Source organism: Halictus rubicundus, chromosome 1 (genome assembly GCF_050948215.1).
Source record: "Halictus rubicundus isolate RS-2024b chromosome 1, iyHalRubi1_principal, whole genome shotgun sequence".
Taxonomy (NCBI): domain Eukaryota; kingdom Metazoa; phylum Arthropoda; class Insecta; order Hymenoptera; family Halictidae; genus Halictus; species Halictus rubicundus.
This window is the reverse complement of record NC_135149.1, coordinates 17,934,674-17,952,114: the sequence shown is the minus strand read 5'-3', so window position 1 is coordinate 17,952,114 and position 17,441 is coordinate 17,934,674. Positions and strand designations below refer to the sequence as shown.

The 17,441-nt window shown below is 33.9% G+C and overlaps 6 protein-coding genes across 10 annotated transcripts; 4 read left to right on the top strand and 2 right to left on the bottom strand.

Annotated features, from left to right (window-relative positions):
* Positions 1-1,327: 1,327 nt before the first annotated feature.
* On the top strand, positions 1,328-5,030 carry Coq8 (ubiquinone biosynthesis protein COQ8, mitochondrial). Its single transcript, XM_076791479.1, has 12 exons — positions 1,328-1,706; positions 2,021-2,237; positions 2,382-2,903; positions 2,971-3,190; positions 3,263-3,387; positions 3,463-3,547; positions 3,625-3,740; positions 3,818-3,980; positions 4,061-4,263; positions 4,327-4,479; positions 4,561-4,661; positions 4,734-5,030. Exons 2-12 carry the CDS (start codon positions 2,046-2,048, stop codon positions 4,906-4,908), a joined length of 2,055 nt encoding a protein of 684 aa, XP_076647594.1. The 5' UTR covers positions 1,328-1,706; positions 2,021-2,045; the 3' UTR covers positions 4,909-5,030.
* Positions 5,031-5,164: 134 nt separating this feature from the next.
* Positions 5,165-6,301, top strand: LOC143356159 (gamma-glutamylcyclotransferase). The gene is made up of 4 exons (XM_076791629.1): positions 5,165-5,407; positions 5,482-5,780; positions 5,933-6,037; positions 6,167-6,301. The coding sequence occupies exons 1-4, from the start codon at positions 5,303-5,305 to the stop codon at positions 6,186-6,188; spliced, it is 531 nt and encodes a 176-aa protein (XP_076647744.1). The 5' UTR covers positions 5,165-5,302; the 3' UTR covers positions 6,189-6,301.
* Leurs-m (Leucyl-tRNA synthetase, mitochondrial) lies at positions 5,906-9,729 on the bottom strand. 3 transcript variants are annotated; one of them, XM_076791446.1, is made up of 10 exons: positions 9,544-9,581; positions 9,380-9,477; positions 8,932-9,139; positions 8,478-8,871; positions 7,521-8,404; positions 7,098-7,454; positions 6,769-7,009; positions 6,458-6,695; positions 6,097-6,324; positions 5,906-6,018 (listed from the first exon to the last, which is right to left on the bottom strand). In XM_076791446.1, the coding sequence occupies exons 1-9, from the start codon at positions 9,578-9,580 to the stop codon at positions 6,109-6,111; spliced, it is 2,673 nt and encodes an 890-aa protein (XP_076647561.1). In that variant the 5' UTR covers position 9,581; the 3' UTR covers positions 5,906-6,018; positions 6,097-6,108. The 3 variants fall into 3 exon arrangements, with proteins under 3 accessions (XP_076647561.1, XP_076647569.1, XP_076647552.1); XM_076791454.1 differs by lacking the exons at positions 5,906-6,018; positions 9,544-9,581 and adding an exon at positions 9,686-9,729 and having other exon boundaries at positions 6,048-6,324; XM_076791437.1 differs by lacking the exon at positions 5,906-6,018 and having other exon boundaries at positions 6,048-6,324.
* Positions 9,730-9,743: 14 nt separating this feature from the next.
* Positions 9,744-11,133, top strand: Rpl13 (ribosomal protein L13). The gene is made up of 4 exons (XM_076791547.1): positions 9,744-9,805; positions 10,247-10,396; positions 10,482-10,731; positions 10,808-11,133. Exons 2-4 carry the CDS (start codon positions 10,254-10,256, stop codon positions 11,072-11,074), a joined length of 660 nt encoding a protein of 219 aa, XP_076647662.1. The 5' UTR covers positions 9,744-9,805; positions 10,247-10,253; the 3' UTR covers positions 11,075-11,133.
* Positions 11,134-11,209: 76 nt separating this feature from the next.
* LOC143356077 (kinesin-like protein KIF23) lies at positions 11,210-15,716 on the top strand. The gene is made up of 14 exons (XM_076791465.1): positions 11,210-11,577; positions 11,797-12,372; positions 12,443-12,613; positions 12,698-12,896; positions 12,970-13,108; positions 13,184-13,383; positions 13,458-13,562; positions 13,626-13,711; positions 13,781-13,911; positions 13,976-14,184; positions 14,247-14,393; positions 14,454-14,603; positions 14,668-14,904; positions 15,051-15,716. The coding sequence occupies exons 1-14, from the start codon at positions 11,567-11,569 to the stop codon at positions 15,240-15,242; spliced, it is 2,553 nt and encodes an 850-aa protein (XP_076647580.1). The 5' UTR covers positions 11,210-11,566; the 3' UTR covers positions 15,243-15,716.
* LOC143356103 (dual specificity protein phosphatase 3) lies at positions 15,676-17,316 on the bottom strand. 3 transcript variants are annotated; one of them, XM_076791519.1, is made up of 5 exons: positions 16,894-17,316; positions 16,663-16,709; positions 16,369-16,556; positions 16,071-16,294; positions 15,676-15,999 (listed from the first exon to the last, which is right to left on the bottom strand). In XM_076791519.1, the coding sequence occupies exons 1-5, from the start codon at positions 16,916-16,918 to the stop codon at positions 15,803-15,805; spliced, it is 681 nt and encodes a 226-aa protein (XP_076647634.1). In that variant the 5' UTR covers positions 16,919-17,316; the 3' UTR covers positions 15,676-15,802. The 3 variants fall into 3 exon arrangements, with proteins under 3 accessions (XP_076647634.1, XP_076647642.1, XP_076647651.1); XM_076791527.1 differs by having other exon boundaries at positions 16,898-17,316; XM_076791536.1 differs by lacking the exon at positions 16,663-16,709 and having other exon boundaries at positions 16,898-17,316.
* Positions 17,317-17,441: the final 125 nt, after the last annotated feature.

The window sequence follows — 17,441 nt, the reverse complement described above, 5'->3', positions numbered from 1 at the left end:
AATGACTTGAATGTTATTGAGAAGATAGAAGGATTAGTTTATTAGACGAGGCGTAAAAAATTTTTGAAAAATTTTGAAAAGAAGTAACCAATATCGGTGAAATTTTCAGCATGGATATAATTTATTTGAGTGAATCAAACACATTCTTTAAATTTTCAATACAGGCTCAGATAAAAAAACTGAAAAAACCCGCTTTTACTATTTCTTTTGCGATTCCGACCAATTCAAATTTTTTACATCTCGTCTAATAAACTAATCCTTCTAACTTCTCAAAAACACTAAAATTATTTGGATTAATTTGAAAAAAGTTATGCTGTTTCAAATAGTGTGTAGTCCGTTTTGCTCCTTACTGTAAATCTTATCTTTTCAGTACTTGTGTGGGCTTCACATCTGTAATTTCGTGTCTCGTACCTCCGTGAGCTTCGCGATTGTACGTCGTTTCGTCTCACCCCATTTACGTCATCATTCAATTCTTGTCACCCATTTTACCATTCATTACATTTTCGCATTTCTTGTACATACCATTTGTTTGTAATAGAATTCTTGCACATCTACTCCTGCCACATTCTCGTTTGTATTCATTCCTCCATTTGCTACTTCATATTCTCTTTCTACTGCTTTCTACTTCAACTTCTCTTTCTCAAAATCATTCTTTAAAAGATAATGCCTGGAAATATCGCTACATAAAAAAATCCTTAGCTGTGAATTATTGACTTCAGAAAGCTATTAAATAATCACCAGTGGGTAATGTGTTAAGAACAAAATTAACATTGTTAGGAATTCCAAAAGTGATTCTTATACATACATACATATATATATGCTCCAAGCAAACGTCATTTTTATATAGATATTTTCATTGGTATATATGTGAACCTTTAAGTGTTACAGTGAGACTAACCCAGGGTTTATATGAGATCAAACAATCAATGATTATGCTGTAGCAGATGACTTTAGCTTCGGATTCAATGAAAGATTTTTAATGATCGTCTCAAAGTGTCTAGGATTTGTTGTATAATAAACTTTCTGTATTTGTAGTTCTATAAAGATACAACGACAAAAAGAGATATATACTGTGTATATAAATAAATTATTGTAGAGCTTGTAAGGTACTTGATATAAAAATCAAAATGGGATGATAGAAAAATTTGAAGCTTGCCAATTTTTGTTTATAAATTATTACAGCAATAAGTACGTTGTGCAATGATTATTTCTGTGATTTTAAACGCGGGTGAATTTTCGGATGCACCTTGTACAATGTATTAAATCTTTGAGCTCCGCTCGATATACATACATATATGTATATGTATATGTATTTATATACATATATTACTATTATAAATAATAAGTTATAAATATATATATAAATAATATATTAACTAAAGATGTTATTAAATTGTAGAATTTCTGTAATTTCTTAAATAGTGATAAAACCATCATTAATAAATCGTACATACAATACGATGGAAAATAAACGCTTTGGAAAAAATCAGTGAACCTTAATCATTCTCCGTTACTGCGAAAATTTTATAAAATTAGCAATTTTTAAATAAGCTGGCCATATAAGACAAGAACATGTACTTATGTACTTGCGAAATCCTAAGAGATTACATACATTATACACTCGTGGTATTACATATAAGAGGTTGGTTGATGATACATGTTTCGGAAATGCATCAGTAATTTATCAGTTTCTATCGAATGACAAGGTAAGTATCATTCAGAGAATTGATTATTGCGCGAAATATATATTAAACTAGAATATCAAATTGTTAAAATCACGAGAAATACTATTTCATTTGATCATAACCTTGTTTGCGATTTTCAAGGTTCGCATTTATTTTAGAGCTCATACATACACATGTTGATGCCGTCACTCATATTTATAAAGTAAATGAACATAAATTACTCAATACGTTATCGAAAAGAAAACAATGAAATCTGGGAGGTAGCATTTAAGAAAATAACAATCATATTTCATGAATATTTTCAAAGATGTTATAACTAATTTTTAAACATTTAGCTTGCAGTTGAATTAAATCACAGAGATGTCTCAACCTTGGATGTCTGATCTCATTGGTGTTCTGAAAGGAGCTAGGGCAGTAACTAATGCTATTATAAAACACCAAGAAGATGCAGTTAAACATTCAATAAAAACGTCCAGCTTGAAAACTGCGGCTGAGAACTGTACAGCAGAGTGTATAACGAAATTAAGAAACATAGAACCAAGTAAGGTCCCTGTAAGTTTTCACTATTTTTTTCTTAAAATTATGGTTTTTACTTCAATTCTTACTTCAAGCATTATTAAATAATTGCCAGTAGATAAACTATAAAATTCGTAAATATAAAGTATAATTTTTTCTTTATTTTATTTATTCGTACAGGGACAAGTGGCAGGGGAGCTTAAAGAAGTGACTGAACGATTGAATGTTGTTGAAAAAGGTTTAATGGAATTTTTTAAAATAAAGTCTAATAGCATGATGGGTGTACCATCGGATCACAATGGTCCTACACCATCCAGAAATACTAAATTATATGTCTACAATATTGCAAAAGATCCTAAAGAAGTACCGATCAAGCCTGACATAATAAATGCACAGCAGAATGTTAAATCTGCCAGCGTAGCTGATATGCAAGAGAAACAAGATAGACCTACAGTAAGAAAATACACGACGGTAAAGGAAAAAATTGAAACGATAACAAAGTTAGAGAACGAGATACCTAAGATCGAACTTTCAGACAAAGATAAAGAGATTTTAAGAAGATTGGAATTGGAGCATGAACAGAGTAAAACGCATCAGAGTGTACAAAAAACCACTATAGAAAAAACTGATTTAAAACAGGAACCTGTGAAGATGGTTCCAGAGAAACCTCAAGTTAGACCATCTGTGAGACCAAAACAAACTGTAAGTTTTCCCGGACATAAAATGTTTACATAAAATTCACACTGATAAATCAACTTTTATCCCATAGCTTTCGCCTAATGCAAAAGCTCAGAAAGTTCCGTCTACTAGATTACAGAGAATGGTGAGCTTTGGTACATTAGGAGTTGGTCTTGGTGTTGGTACAGTCGCCGAATATACACGTAGAACACTCGGGTTTAAAAAACAAAGCCTCGGCGAGACATTTGATAGTATGTTTCTTACAAAGGCGAACGCTGAAAGAATAGTTTCAACTTTGTGTAAAGTGAGAGGTAAATATTGGCAGTAAGTTATCGTATATTCTGGTGATAGACGATTTCATATTTTGTATGGGCCGACAACAGGTGCAGCATTGAAGATCGGACAGATTTTGAGTATTCAAGATGAAACCATTATAAGTCCTGAACTGCAGAAGATTTTTGAAAGAGTTAGACAGAGTGCTGACTTTATGCCAGCATGGCAAGTCGAGGTACTTCGCTCACTTCGATTACACTATCCAACATCAATTTTGATTTCTATAAGAATTGCCTAAAATTGTTTCTAGAAAGTATTAGCTAGCGAGCTCGGGCACGATTGGAGGAATAAGTTAGCTACCTTCGAAGAGAAACCATTTGCCGCAGCATCCATTGGTAGAGTCTTTCTGCTGGTACAGAAATAATATGAAATTGTCTTAGGAACGATTATTAATAAAATCGAATAATTCCAGGTCAAGTACATCATGGTACTTTGTTCAATGGTCAAGATGTAGCAATTAAAATTCAATATCCTGGGGTAGCTATGGGAATTGAAAGTGACGTTGAAAACTTAGTAGGCGTGATGAAGGTAGCATAGAAAATATTCTGTTCTCATTCGTATAATCAACTATAAAGTGATCGTAAAAAGAAATAATTTTGTTGTAGATTTGGAACATTTTCCCGAAAGGCATGTTCATAGACAATTTGGTAGAAGTTGCGAACCGAGAACTTGCGTGGGAAGTAGATTATGTACGCGAAGCAGAATGTACAAGAAGATACAAGAAATTCACGGAACCTTATAAAGAGTATTGTGTTCCGGGAGTAATAGGTATGAATTCAGACGATTCATTCTTTAAGGATAAAAGTCCCATTTAAAATTCCCATTAAAATGTTCATTTTCTTATTCAGACGAATTATCAACGGGACAAGTTTTTACAACAGAATTGGTAGAAGGTATTCCAGTAGATAAGTGCATAAATTTAGATATGGAAACGAGAGAACATATTTGCAGATTGATAATGCGCTTGTGTCTCAAAGAATTGTTCGTTTTTCGATATATGCAAACAGATCCAAACTGGTCGAATTTTTTTTACAATACTGATACCAGACAGGTGTGTAATATGATATTCTCTGATCACTTACAGAATTAATTCATTTTTTTACATAATTTTCAGTTAGTATTACTAGATTTCGGAGCCTGTAGAGAGTACAACAAATCATTTATGGATAAATATATTAGAATAATTTATGCTGCGAGCGAAGGCGATCGCAATACGATTTTAAATTTATCTAGAGAAATGGGATTTCTTACTGGATATGAATCTAAAGTAAACACACTGTAATACCACTGACTCTGTATTTAGTAAAATGTATCGGTTCACATAAACTTTTTATTACATTATTTTTAGATTATGGAAGAAGCTCATGTGGATGCAGTAATGGTTCTAGGGCAAGTGTTTGACAAGAAATATAAGTATTACGATTTTGGAGGACAAGACGTAACTAATAAGTAAGAGCTACTAATCTCGATTATTTTTCTTCGATAAGAAATACTTCAACTAAGTATGCCAATTAATTTCAGAATGCAATCATTGGTTCCAACCATTTTGGATAACAGACTTTGCCCTCCACCCGAAGAAATATATAGCTTGCACAGGAAATTATCCGGAATTTTCTTGTTATGCGCCAAGCTTCAGGTTAAAATAAATTGTCGCGATATGTTCCGCGAAGTGTATGAAAACTACAAGTTTGGTTAAGCTAATTACATTGTAAATAAGCAAATGTTAATTACGTATGTCATCAAGATTAATAAAATACTGTTTCTACGTTCACAACACAAAATTAATTAAATATCAATGCATAAACATAAAAATAATAATTGAGCTTCAATATTGTTTTCTAGTATCATAACCTTGCTGATGCTTCAACCTTTTTGAAATTTGCTCTTGCTGTATCATATGGTTTTACATTATCTTGTGCAATCAAATCTTTTCGAATGTCTGCACAATGTTTATTTGATCAATACGTATGATTATCATCTACAAAGTGTACATATTGATAAGCAAAAGAATTTTAACCTCTTTATTTGCTTTGTTCATATGTCATTAAATTATTTCTGGCATCTTTTAATCGTCGAAACCAACCGAAAAGATGGTCAAAAAATTTTTATATTTTGCGTACGGAAGTAATATGTTAACGAAAAGAATACACATTAATAATCCAACGGCGCAACGTAAAGATATTGGCCTTTTGAAGGTATTATGTAGATATAAGTATTTCAGTATCGTTTACAAATCAAGTAATTAGGATTTAATTTGGAATTATGTCAGAATTTCAGACTGGACTTTCTAACTCATTCCAAAAGATGGGGTGGATGCTCTGCGACAATTGTTCCGACAGAAAATTACAATGTGTGGGGTGTAGTTTGGGAATTGCATGAATGCAATGTGGAAACATTAGATCGCCAAGAGGGGGTTGCAAATAACTTATATTTTCCTCTAATGGTTGACGTCGAAACGCCCAGTGGCCAAGTCTTAAATTGCAGAGTATACCAGCAATGTAAAAATCCAGATGAACATGTAGAACTACAATTACTGCCAAACCATAGGAGGCCTTCGCCGCTGTACATGTACGTTGTATTTACGTGATTGTACAATTTTTATACAGGGTGGAGCATTTAAAACAGGTCACCTGAATATCAATAACAAGCAAGAAATTCAGGTGATCTGTTTTAAATGCTACACAGTATATAATTAATATATTGTTTTTATTCCACTATAGAAACACAATATTAGAAGGTGCAAAAGAGAATAAGTTACCAACTGAATATTTAAAGTTCCTAGAAATCATACCACATAACAACTATTCTGGAAAATATAATATTGGGTGAGTATAATTCGTATAATTAGCTGTGTTACGTACAAAATATATTTACATTTACTTACTCTACGGTAGTTTCATGTTGCTACAGTCTTTTGTTTCTTGTTTAAAATAATACTCATTTCTGCATCGTAGCCTACCTTTGAATGAAATTTAGTCTGAGCGATCTTTCGATCTTTCAAGCGCCGTTTCACGTCCGGATCGTTCATCACTACATCGAAGGCTTCCTCGGCAGACATTTTATCCAGCTGGTATTTGGGCACTCTGATCTTTTTGGTGTGTTTACCATTTACCTAATTAGAAAGAAATGATCGATGATGCATTTATACAGTTATTCCTATAGTACATGTAAGATTTATATAACAATGACATTATAGCAATGTTCTCGAAATAATGAATACAATAAATACGTCCAACTAGACTTACATACAAATGTATCATCATTTTATAATCTATATCTATTTCCGGCCAACTTTGCTCCATTACGTCCTTGTCTAATTTAACTTCGTCCTTACTTATAAGATGATGTTTAACTGAGCAGAATCCTGCCCATAATTCCGAAGCAAAGTGTGGTGCTAGTGGCGCAAGCATTATAATTTGCACAGCCAACGCACGTTCGAATTCACGACTTTTGTTCATACAGTCTACACATACCTTGCGTAAACTTGAAATTAAAATAAAAATGAATGAACGATCACATATCGATTATATCTTAAGAACGATTAAAAAATAAACACCTATTCGTAAGTCCTTGCATTCTTGATATCGCAACACTTAGTTGCTGGGACTCAGTTATGCTAAAAGTTGCAGTTTTTAAGAAATAATTTCGACTGTCAAACATGTATGCATCATCAGCTTCGTATTTTGGGTTGGTAGGTTTTTCTTGTAGTTCTTCTAAACTGACATTGTTACGATAATCCATGAAGGCTTTCATGCTTCTCCATAAACGATTTTGCCAATTAATTATTCCAGGAATAGCTAGAATACAGCAATACATTGTTAGACATTTAATAATTGGGTATAAAACATTTGTATTGTATTTGTATCTCTCCAACTATTCACTTACTTTCATCGCTCCAGACTCTGGTCGACGTTGGTGCTACATCAGCTAATATTAACAATCTGGTTGTGTCAATCCCATATGTATTTAACAATTCAAGAGGGTCAACGCCATTGTGCTTCGATTTCGACATTTTCTCCACAGAAACAATTACGGGTTCATTGGTACTTTTTTCTAGCCATTGTCCTTCTTGTTCTTCTACCTCATCCGGTTTTAAATACTTTAGCGTACTTTTCTGTTGGTAAGTTCTACCCATCACCATACCCTGAACAAGTAATTGTTTAAATGGTTCTGAACTAGGTAGTAATCCTTCCGAATGTAAGAAGTGACTCATAAATCTGGCATAATACAAATGCAATACAGCTACAACAATAATATATTCATGATTCAAAACCTTCAATAAATTCGGAATTGCGTTAAATTACTTACCGTGTTCTTTCCCACCCACGTATAGATCAACAGGAAATAACTCTTTTACTTTATCAACAGAAAACATTTCTTTAGTATTTTTTGGATCGATATATCTCAAAAAATACCACGAACTATCCATAAAAGTGTCCATTGTATCAGATTCCCTGATTGCCTGTCCTCCACATTTCGGGCAAGAAGTATTCAACCAATCTCCAGCATCCAACAGGGTGGACTTTTTATTCGAAAATGAAAATGTTATTTTCGGTAAAACAACGGGAAGCTGATCGTGTGGCACTGGCTGAGTACCACAATGCGAGCAATGAATAATCGGGATTGGTGTACCCCAATATCTTTGTCTGGATATTAACCAATCCTGGAGTCTCGAACTAACTGGGTATCCACCAATTTTCCATTTTCTCGCTTTAGCTAGCACTTCCGATAATTTTTCTTGCTGTTGCTCATAATTTCTTATTGAATGTCGTAGAAATTCAATTCCAACTGCTTCGGAAAAGTGGTAATCGTCCATTGAAGCAGAGGGTATTCCGAGATAAGTCTCTCTGAAAGGTTGAAATTCGACCTTATCTGTTACGTATACCGATAATTCTTTTCCATTGAATGGATTCAGCACTTTAGCATCCAATATCTTAATTCCCTCTTGCACATCTGAACAGTATTCTGGACAGCTCAATAAACTTTTCGGAGATATCGCTACAAATTTTGCATATTCAATAAATTCTGGATGTTCCGTCCACAAATTTATTGTTTTCGGGAAATTTGGAATATTTGATATCAATTGCAATTCGAAGCTAGTACCATTGCATTCACCAATCCAGTTTTGTTGCATTTTTATAATGTCTCTCCATTCTTTTAATGTTGGATCGTTCAAGCCTTCCAGCAATGATCTAATAAAAAATATGCCATTAAATATTACCATATTAAGTATTACAATGTATTGTATAAGCTATGCAATCTTACTTAGCAAATGGTGTAGTTTTAATGAACCATTGGTTTAATAATTTCTTTTCCACTTGGGCTCCTGATCTCCAAGAACAATTATTTGCATCGACTTGTTCCTCAGCGAGCACAGTTTGATCAACAGGATCCCAATTGACAAATGCTTCTTTCTGATAAACTAAACCTTTTTCAAACAGTTTCAAGAACAATTCCTGAGTCCATCTATAATATTCTGGATCACATGTTGCAATCTCTCTATCCCAGTCAAACCCATAATTTAACAACTTCAATTGGTTTCGCATCTTAGTTATGTTATCGTGTGTCCATTCAGTGGGATCTACTTGTTTTTCGTATGCTGCATTCTCGGCAGGCAAACCAAATGCATCCCAACCCATTGGATGGAGGACATTGTATCCTAAAGCAAATTGTAAGTTTAGTTAATTCATTAATTGATCTTTAAGCATAGGAAATTTACCTTTCATTCTATAAAAATGAGCAACAGCATCGCTTATTGTATAAACTCTTACATGACCCATATGCAATAGTCCAGAAGGATAAGGGAACATTGATAGTGCATAAAACTTTTCTTTTTCATTATTTGTTTCCTCAAATTTATGCAAATTAATTTTGTTCCTCCAATATCTTTCTATTTCTTTTTTCATTTCATGTGTAGGTTCTAAGCTCTAGGAAAGTTTAATTCTTTTAATAATATGTTCATATGTATGAAAAATTGTTAACACTATAGCTACAGAAGTAATGATTCGAAATAACTTTGTTACGAACGAAATTACAATCGTTATTGAAAAATTTATTAAAGCTCCTTGAGCTATTAATGATCGATTGTTTCAGAACTAATAAATAATCTCCGATAGGTAAAGTCCTAATATTAAATACTGTATTTGTTTACAACATAAATTATGTACCGTAAATAAATTTACGCCAGTTGATGAACATCGAGTAATAATAAGTTTAAAACGTAGATAATTCTTAAAATATGGCATCAGGTTTTGTCGAAACGAATCTGTAAACATCATTGTTAAGTTTCGATGCCTAATTATTTACATAAATTCTGTTTCAAGCTATTTACAAAAAACACGCTGCGATTCAACTGTAGAGGCTGCCATTATGAATTACTACTCTAAACGATATACACTCTGTTAATAAAATTGTTTATTAAAAACATCCTTATGCTGATTTATCATCTTACAATAAATATTTGTATAAAATACCTTAATAATTAGGCAAAGTAATATCTTATTTGAACAAATCTACTCCAGCTTCTTAAAAAGATGCAACTTCCGTTTAGTTGAACTGATTCCTTTTCCGGTGTGCATCGTATAAACAACTTCGTGAGTAAAATTTCGGAATTGAAATCCAATGAAATATTCCACATCATAAGTTAATATTTCGCCTAATAACGAGATATCAATATAGTTTGTGTTCACGGCTGTGTTAAACAATATCATTGTTTGTTAAATAGTGTATTAAGTATAATAAATTTTTGACATTAATTTAGAGGTTAAGTCCCTGTATGTTTCTCACTAAATACATAAAAGTTGACCCTCTTAATCGTAAAAAAAAATATAAAACTATTACCTTTGTAAAAAATAACATTGAAGCCATGAAATATTTTGTAATAGAAAGATTCGAGTGATATGTTTACAGTTCATAGCAATAACATACTTCTAACCTATCGTAATACATAATGCATTAAGAGCAACATTGTTACAAATATAAATACCATCGAAAGTTTTAAAAAATATATTCTGTTATGTTTATGTGTATTTTAGTTCAACCATGGGTAAGAGGAATAATATGATCCCTAATGGGCACTTCCATAAAGATTGGCAAAGGTTTGTGAAAACTTGGTTCAATCAGCCAGCTAGAAAATATCGTCGTAAACAAAGTCGCGTGAAGAAAGCTCGCTCAGTTGCACCAAGGTAATTTAGATTCTTTAATATTTCGATTGTACAGCTCTCAAAATTTATGTACTTATATATTATTAATTTGTAATTATTTATGTAGACCTGTCAAACTTCTGAGGCCCGTTGTCCACTGTCCAACATTCCGTTATCACACGAAAGTTAGGGCAGGTAAAGGTTTTACCTTAGCCGAAATTAAAGCCAGTGGTCTGAACAAACGGTTCGCCAAGACTATTGGAATTGCAGTGGATCCCAGGAGGAGGAACAAATCCGTTGAATCTTTGCAAGCAAATGCTCAAAGATTGAAAGAATATAAATCCAAATTAATTCTTTTCCCATTGAATGAAAAGAAAGTAAGTATTCCTGTGATTGTGTTACGTATCTATATCCAATGAAACAAATTAAAATATACATTATTTATGTCATTAGCCTAAGAAGGGTGATGCAACTGAGGAAGAAATGAAGACAGCATCCCAAGTGAAGGGAGAAATCATGCCAATAAGACATCTACCACCAGCGAAAGCTAAAGCTCGCACAATTTCTGAGGAAGACAAGAAGTTCTCTGCATATGTAACTCTGCGTAAGGCTAGAGCTGATGCTAGGCTAGTCGGAATTCGCGCAAAGCGTGTCAAAGAAGCCGCAGAAAATCCGGACGATGTTACGAAGGTTGCCAAGGACAAAAAGCCCAAGAAGTAATTTTAAACATCGTATCTTTGTATAAATATAAAAAATAAATTCTCTATTGAGGAAAGCAATACCTCCCACGTATTTATTTATTTCACCATTTTCTGTACAATTAAAGTTATCCGTCAACATATTTTATGAACTTTTTGTTATTATCAATGTATAATCACAGACGAGGTATAATCCTTACACCTCGTCTGTGGTATAATGATATTGAGGTTGAAATAAATAGAAATATACCAGAGAAGAGGTGCTCCTCTCTGAATATACGAAATCATCCACTGTTTCAACATGCACCAATCACGTTGTTTGTTGGCTAGTTTTTTAATATATAGAATCTTCGCGTATTCGAATGTTGGTAGCACTAGCATCACGCCATTGTGTAGCTAGATTTGAATTTTGAATGTATGTAGTGACAACCGTTCACGGTTTGTGGTACATGTCTATCAAGGGAAGGAAAACAACACAAGTCTTGCGATATTTTGTAAATATAATAACAGCAAAATGAAGTCCGCGTAAGTCTTTGATTTAACACATAATTTATAAGGATAAATTCCGATGGAATTTGTTAACTCTAATATTAAGTCAATGCAAAAATTTTCCGGTTCTCGACGCTTTAGACTTCAAAGTAAATTATTATTCAAATGTATCGATGTATCATATCATTCTAAAGCGCGAAATTCGCTTGTTTCGTGTATATTGAGACTATATGTTGACAATGTTGATTATTTTAGACGTACAAAACCACCAGGTTCAGCTCGGAGGCCAACAGGCCGCCCGAAAGGCAACAATATCTTATCTAAGGACCCGGTACAAGTTTACTGCCGTTTAAGGCCGATGCAATATCCCTCAGATATGTCATGCATGAAAGTTATATCGGACACAACTATAGCTATCACTCCACCAGAATCGGCAATTAATTTTCGTAATTCTAGCAACAAAGAAATTCAAACTACATTCAGTTGTGTATTCACACCAGATGCTACACAGAAAGAAATCTTTAATGTAGTGGCTCTTCCGTTAGTTGAAAATGTTATTCGTGGCAGGAATAGTCTTCTGTTTACTTATGGTGTAACAGGTAGTGGCAAAACGTATACAATGACCGGTGGGTCGCAAGACGCTGGTATCATGCCACGTTGTCTTGATGTAATTTTTAACAGTATTGCTAATTATCAAACAAAAAAGTTTGTTTTTAAGCCAGACAAATTAAATGGCTTTGATATACAAGGTGAAGCTGATGCAATGCTAGATAGACAGAGTGAGCTTCACGCGGGGCTTATGTCTCACAGAAATGGAAAATCGAACAAGGTGTAGGTACAACAGATATAAGATAAGGTCTCACCGATAATGTCTTTACACAGATATAAAATCTTTTAATAGGAAGAAAGCTGAAAGTGATGGAGATAGTAATCCAATGATAGTCCGTGAAGCTGATGAATCACAGGTGATATCCGTGGATCAGGACAATGCTTATTCAGTATTTGTTACATATGTTGAAATATATAACAACAGTGTGTACGACCTATTAGAGGATGAGGATATTAGAGCCAAGTATGTTGATAAATTTAGAATGTTTAGAAAAACTTAATATATGTATTTATAGACAATATAATAATACCTTGAAACTATCTGCAGGACATTACAGAGTAAAATAGTTAGGGAAGATGGGAACAAAAATATGTATGTGCATGCTGTAACAGAGATAGAAGTAAAAAGTTCTGAAGAAGCATTCGAGGTGTTCAACCGTGGCCAACGAAGGAGAAGAGTAGCACACACTGCTCTCAATGCAGAATCAAGCAGGTCACATAGTGTCTTCACCATTCGTCTTGTACAAGTAATATCCTGAATTCTTTATCTCTCTGTGTTATTAATATTAATAAATAATACAGTGGTATACCTTCTTATAGGCACCCTTAGACTGTGAGGGTGAACAAGTCATACAAGATAAACGTGTAGTATGTATTACACAGTTATCCTTAGTAGATTTGGCTGGTAGCGAAAGAACAAACAGAACCAAGAACACAGGACAACGTTTAAGAGAAGCTGGTATTCTTCTTTCAATTAGAAGTATTGTAATTCTAGCACATTCCTTAAAAATAGTTAACCATTTTCTTTCATTAGGTAATATTAACAATTCTTTGATGACTCTTCGATCGTGTCTGGAAATTTTAAGAGAGAATCAAATTCAAGGGACGAATAAAATGGTACCCTATAGAGATTCAAAGTTGACTCACTTGTTTAAGAACTACTTTGATGGAGAAGGACAAGTGAGGATGATTGTCTGTGTTAATCCGAGGGCGAACGATTTTGACGAGACAATTGTATGTAAAAACCCAATTACACAAAATTATAAACGTACGATGGTGTGCCTATTTTTACGTGAATATATTTATAGCAAGTTATGAAGTTTGCGGAAATGACCCAAGAAGTTCAAGTAGCTAGACCAACGGTTACAAAAATAGACCTCGGTTTCACGCCTGGAAGAAGGCAAGCAAACAAGGTAAGACATGGACTGAAAGAGTATGGAGAAATAAGTTTTGTTTATAATAAAATGGTCGAATAGTTATTTAAGGAGGCACGCGGTAAACTGGAGAAAGAAGGTCGTCCCGAAGCTGCTGATTTGGAAGTTGATATTGGTCTTGTATACAGGTGTGCATTTATTCTCCAATTTTTTCCCAATTTTGTTTTTTGAATGACTGCAAACACGCTTCGTTACAGTTTGGGCGGTCCATTCCCCGAATTGGAAGTTACTTCTCCGTGCAACGATCAGATAATTACTAATCTGATGCACTTTTTGGAGCAGCGTATAAATAAACGAAACTTATTGCGTGCCGATCTACAACAGAAACGTAAGCATTTATCTTTTAATATGATCCAAGTACCATCTAGTACTCGAATGACCATTGCTTGCAGAAAACAATCTTAGGAAAACTTTAATGACAATGGAACAAGAACACATGAATTTAAAAATTGAAAATGCAACTTTGAAGGCGGCCACTTTGCAACAGAAAAAGAAGGTGTCTGCGTTAGAGGGTCATATGTGTAAAAGTGAGGAACACATAGATAGTTTGCTTCGGAAATTAAATCATGCGAACGATACGATTCGTAGCTTACAGCAAGAGGTAAATATTGAGTGCACGCTAGCGTTAGTTCTTCTAAATCCTCGTGGTTAATATAATTACAGTTAAAGGACAGAGACATGACACTGAACCAACGATTAATAGATAAGCAGAGAGTAAAACAAAAGTATAACACTAAGATACAAGTGGAAACTGACAAAATGAATAGGGAATTGGAAATAAAATTACGTCAACAACGCGAACATTTACAGGTAATGAAATAAAGTGTATGCTAATTAGGACCATGTACTTACGATCTTTTGTCTTTCCAGAACCAAATGAAAGAGAAAGATAATAAATTGAGGCTAGTAAAGCAGATTTTAGTAGATGACAATGGCATTAATTCTATACCCGTTACTCCGAAAGCGACGACTACAAATTCCGAAGCGACTGCAAGAGGAACAGACGGTCGATCGCGAAGGGTCAGCTCTTCTTACTTATTTCTATTTTGTTTAAAGACATAGATTGAGGAAAATTTCTTTACAGGATAAGGTAACAGTTTCAAATCCAAGGCACAGGCGCTCACAGAGTGCTGATAGGTGGGTTGATCACAGACCAGGAGCACTCGTTCCCGTGGGAACGGTTTTGCAACCATTAATGCGAAGAAGACGCAGCGTTACAAGACTTACAGCCCCGAAGGAGATCACAGATGGGGCATCGAGATACTGTCTCGTTGCACAAGAACACGATACGGACGGCGAGCTTGAAACCAAACTATATAAGGTAATTGTTCAATTAATTGAGGGTGAACTTGCAGAACAGCTACTTACATCCAAGATTCATCGAAATCGGAGAGTAGATACCTATTCTGCAGGTTTACCTAATTGAGAAAATGATCGAATGTACGGTAATGTATAAAATTATATTAGGGAGACATATTGCCAACCAGCGGAGGTGGAGCGCAAGTTGTATTTAATGACATGGAATGCCTGAAGCAACTATCCCCGAAAGCGAGAAAACGCAGCGGTCCCGCAGACTTTGATATGAACGAAATAGGCACGCCCAATCATTCGTCTACGCTTGTGGAGACACACTCTAAAAGGCCACGCGTGATCAATTAACGAACTAACGAATTAACGAAGTTCAAAGATTTGTGTATCACGCTAGGGTTTTAATAATTTATTAAATAATACAATTTATCAGGCAAAATAACAATATATAAGAAGGTATATAATACTTCGCGCACAATACTTTAAACGGTGAAATTTAATCATGGCTACGTAATAGAATCTCACGAAAAACGCATGTTCGTGATATTTCGTTTTATATATATATATATATATTTTTTTTACATAACTTTTAAGCTACTTTTTCCGTGATTTGTAAATAATGCCAATGAGATTAGCATACCAATTAATCGAAATTGCAGCGATCGCATTGGAAACATAAGTAGCTACGTTTTCAACAAAGATTTTTTCACAAAGCATGTAACGTTAAAGTATTAAATAGCAGAATGTATGTATAAACAGTAACAGTAACAGTATTAATTTATGCTTATGAAATGTTTATATACAATACACGATTACAAAATTGCACATACGGGCATGTTTATAAACATTAGCTGTATAATCCTTACAAACTTCAAGAAGATTTTTAATGATTTTGTCGGTAACGCATTTAATTATAAACGTTGCCTCCTCAGTTCATTATCCAATTGTGCTAATTGATAGAGGAAGCCCTCGTTTGGTTGTATGAAACGATTTTTACGGACCTGTCTAATAGCATCAGTAGCCAGCATTTCTTTCTTTATCATTAAATACGCTAATACGCAAGTTGCACTTCGCGACATTCCCATTACGCAATGCACAAAAGCTTTACCTGTAAAAAATTATACACCATTAGATGATATACATTTCTTATTATTTATGAGGATCACATATGAAAATAACCTCCTGTAGAAACAGCTTCATCTATGAAGTCTGCAGCAGTATAAAAGTATTTGCTAATATTTATAGCCCATGAATCTGCAAGAGGAAAACCAATATACTTGATCATTGTATCTTTATAATAATTTGCATCCGTGTTCACAAATCCAAATCTCTTTCCTTCTGCAGAATTAAGTAAATGTGTTATACCCAACATTTGAAGATACTGTTTGTTCTTTGCTGTGGCACTGTAGAGTATTAAATGTAAATTATTTTTTTGATAAAGTATGACAGAAGTAAAATGTAACTTTAAAGTACTTACGCATCGCCAATGTATATGCCTGGATATACTTCGTCGCAGTCAATGTTCTGTTGAACACGGTAATATTGAGCATCATCTTTATCAGGATCGAATCCTGGTATGGGCTTGTTCTCCGGTTGTGTTTCATATATAGTCTCTACTAGGAGACGTTGGGTGGTTTCGCCTCCAGGTAATTCCTTTCGAAAATCCTGGCAATGAAAATGTTGTCAAATAATACAACATTATTTTATATATTAGTATAAATATTAAGCTTTGTGTTTATAATATGCAAAATACTTAAATTTGAAACATTACCCGATCCCTGTCCCTCCACGTACTACGCATCGTGTATAGTGAATGAACTTAAAAAGAACCGTGGAAAGAAGACGGTATTATTGGCCGCGCACATTTATTTTTAAATGTTCTTACGAAATGTTGCACACACGTAAACTGGTTTCTTGTATCTCGAGACTTTCAGAAACCGTCACGAAGCGGTGGAAAGATTCGAAACGTTTAACATTTCGATAATGATACTTATATACATACTTACATTTCCTTGCTTGCTCTCCATTGACAGAGGTTATTTACCGGGTATTTGTAAGTTGAATTTTACATAACAATTGTATGCAATATTTATATCTCTGACAGTACAATTCGGATTATGACGCATTCATTACATCATAAGTGTCTGTTAATTCAAAATCTCCGTTTATATACGAATCGAGTCTGTCACACACATGCGTACCGATTGGTTGTGATTCAAATGACGTTCCTATAAAAGTGATCCATGATAATGGAGCATTATCGGATAAGAATTCTCTGTGTACATACATATGCATACTTACAGTATATACGTATATTTAAACACACATACAATTTTTAAAAAACCTATAAAAACAGGCATGAAATGATATTATACAAATAAAAAGTATCTAAGTATCTAACATGACATTAGCTAGATATAAATTCGTCATGACAACAGTTTAAGATTTCACTGAGACCTCTCTTCCGAAATTGTAATTACAATTTCTATACTTAAAGCATTGATAAATACACTTTCATTCTAAAAACTTATCTGTTACGAACGCAATAAC

Coding starts and splice junctions, on each gene's coding strand:
- Coq8 (XM_076791479.1), top strand. CDS start 2,046: ATGTCTCAACCTTGGATGTCTGATCTCATTGGTGTTCTGAAAGGAGCT. Junction 3,388..3,462: donor TGCCAGCATGGCAAGTCGAG/GTACTTCGCTCA, acceptor AATTGTTTCTAG/AAAGTATTAGCTAGCGAGCT. Junction 3,741..3,817: donor ACTTAGTAGGCGTGATGAAG/GTAGCATAGAAA, acceptor ATTTTGTTGTAG/ATTTGGAACATTTTCCCGAA.
- Leurs-m (XM_076791446.1), bottom strand. CDS start 9,580: ATGGCAGCCTCTACAGTTGAATCGCAGCGTGTTTTTT. Junction 9,478..9,543: donor TGAATCGCAGCGTGTTTTTT/GTAAATAGCTTG, acceptor TGATGTTTACAG/ATTCGTTTCGACAAAACCTG. Junction 6,696..6,768: donor ATGCAAGGACTTACGAATAG/GTGTTTATTTTT, acceptor TTTAATTTCAAG/TTTACGCAAGGTATGTGTAG.
- LOC143356159 (XM_076791629.1), top strand. CDS start 5,303: ATGGTCAAAAAATTTTTATATTTTGCGTACGGAAGTAATATGTTAACG. Junction 5,781..5,932: donor AGGCCTTCGCCGCTGTACAT/GTACGTTGTATT, acceptor ATTCCACTATAG/AAACACAATATTAGAAGGTG. Junction 6,038..6,166: donor TCTGGAAAATATAATATTGG/GTGAGTATAATT, acceptor TCTGCATCGTAG/CCTACCTTTGAATGAAATTT.
- LOC143356077 (XM_076791465.1), top strand. Junction 12,373..12,442: donor AATGGAAAATCGAACAAGGT/GTAGGTACAACA, acceptor ATCTTTTAATAG/GAAGAAAGCTGAAAGTGATG. Junction 13,384..13,457: donor ACGATTTTGACGAGACAATT/GTATGTAAAAAC, acceptor ATATATTTATAG/CAAGTTATGAAGTTTGCGGA.
- Rpl13 (XM_076791547.1), top strand. CDS start 10,254: ATGGGTAAGAGGAATAATATGATCCCTAATGGGCACTTCCATAAAGAT. Junction 10,397..10,481: donor GCTCGCTCAGTTGCACCAAG/GTAATTTAGATT, acceptor TTATTTATGTAG/ACCTGTCAAACTTCTGAGGC. Junction 10,732..10,807: donor TCCCATTGAATGAAAAGAAA/GTAAGTATTCCT, acceptor TTATGTCATTAG/CCTAAGAAGGGTGATGCAAC.
- LOC143356103 (XM_076791519.1), bottom strand. CDS start 16,918: ATGGAGAGCAAGCAAGGAAATGTAA. Junction 16,557..16,662: donor CGTGGAGGGACAGGGATCGG/GTAATGTTTCAA, acceptor TTTCATTGCCAG/GATTTTCGAAAGGAATTACC. Junction 16,295..16,368: donor GGCATATACATTGGCGATGC/GTAAGTACTTTA, acceptor AATACTCTACAG/TGCCACAGCAAAGAACAAAC.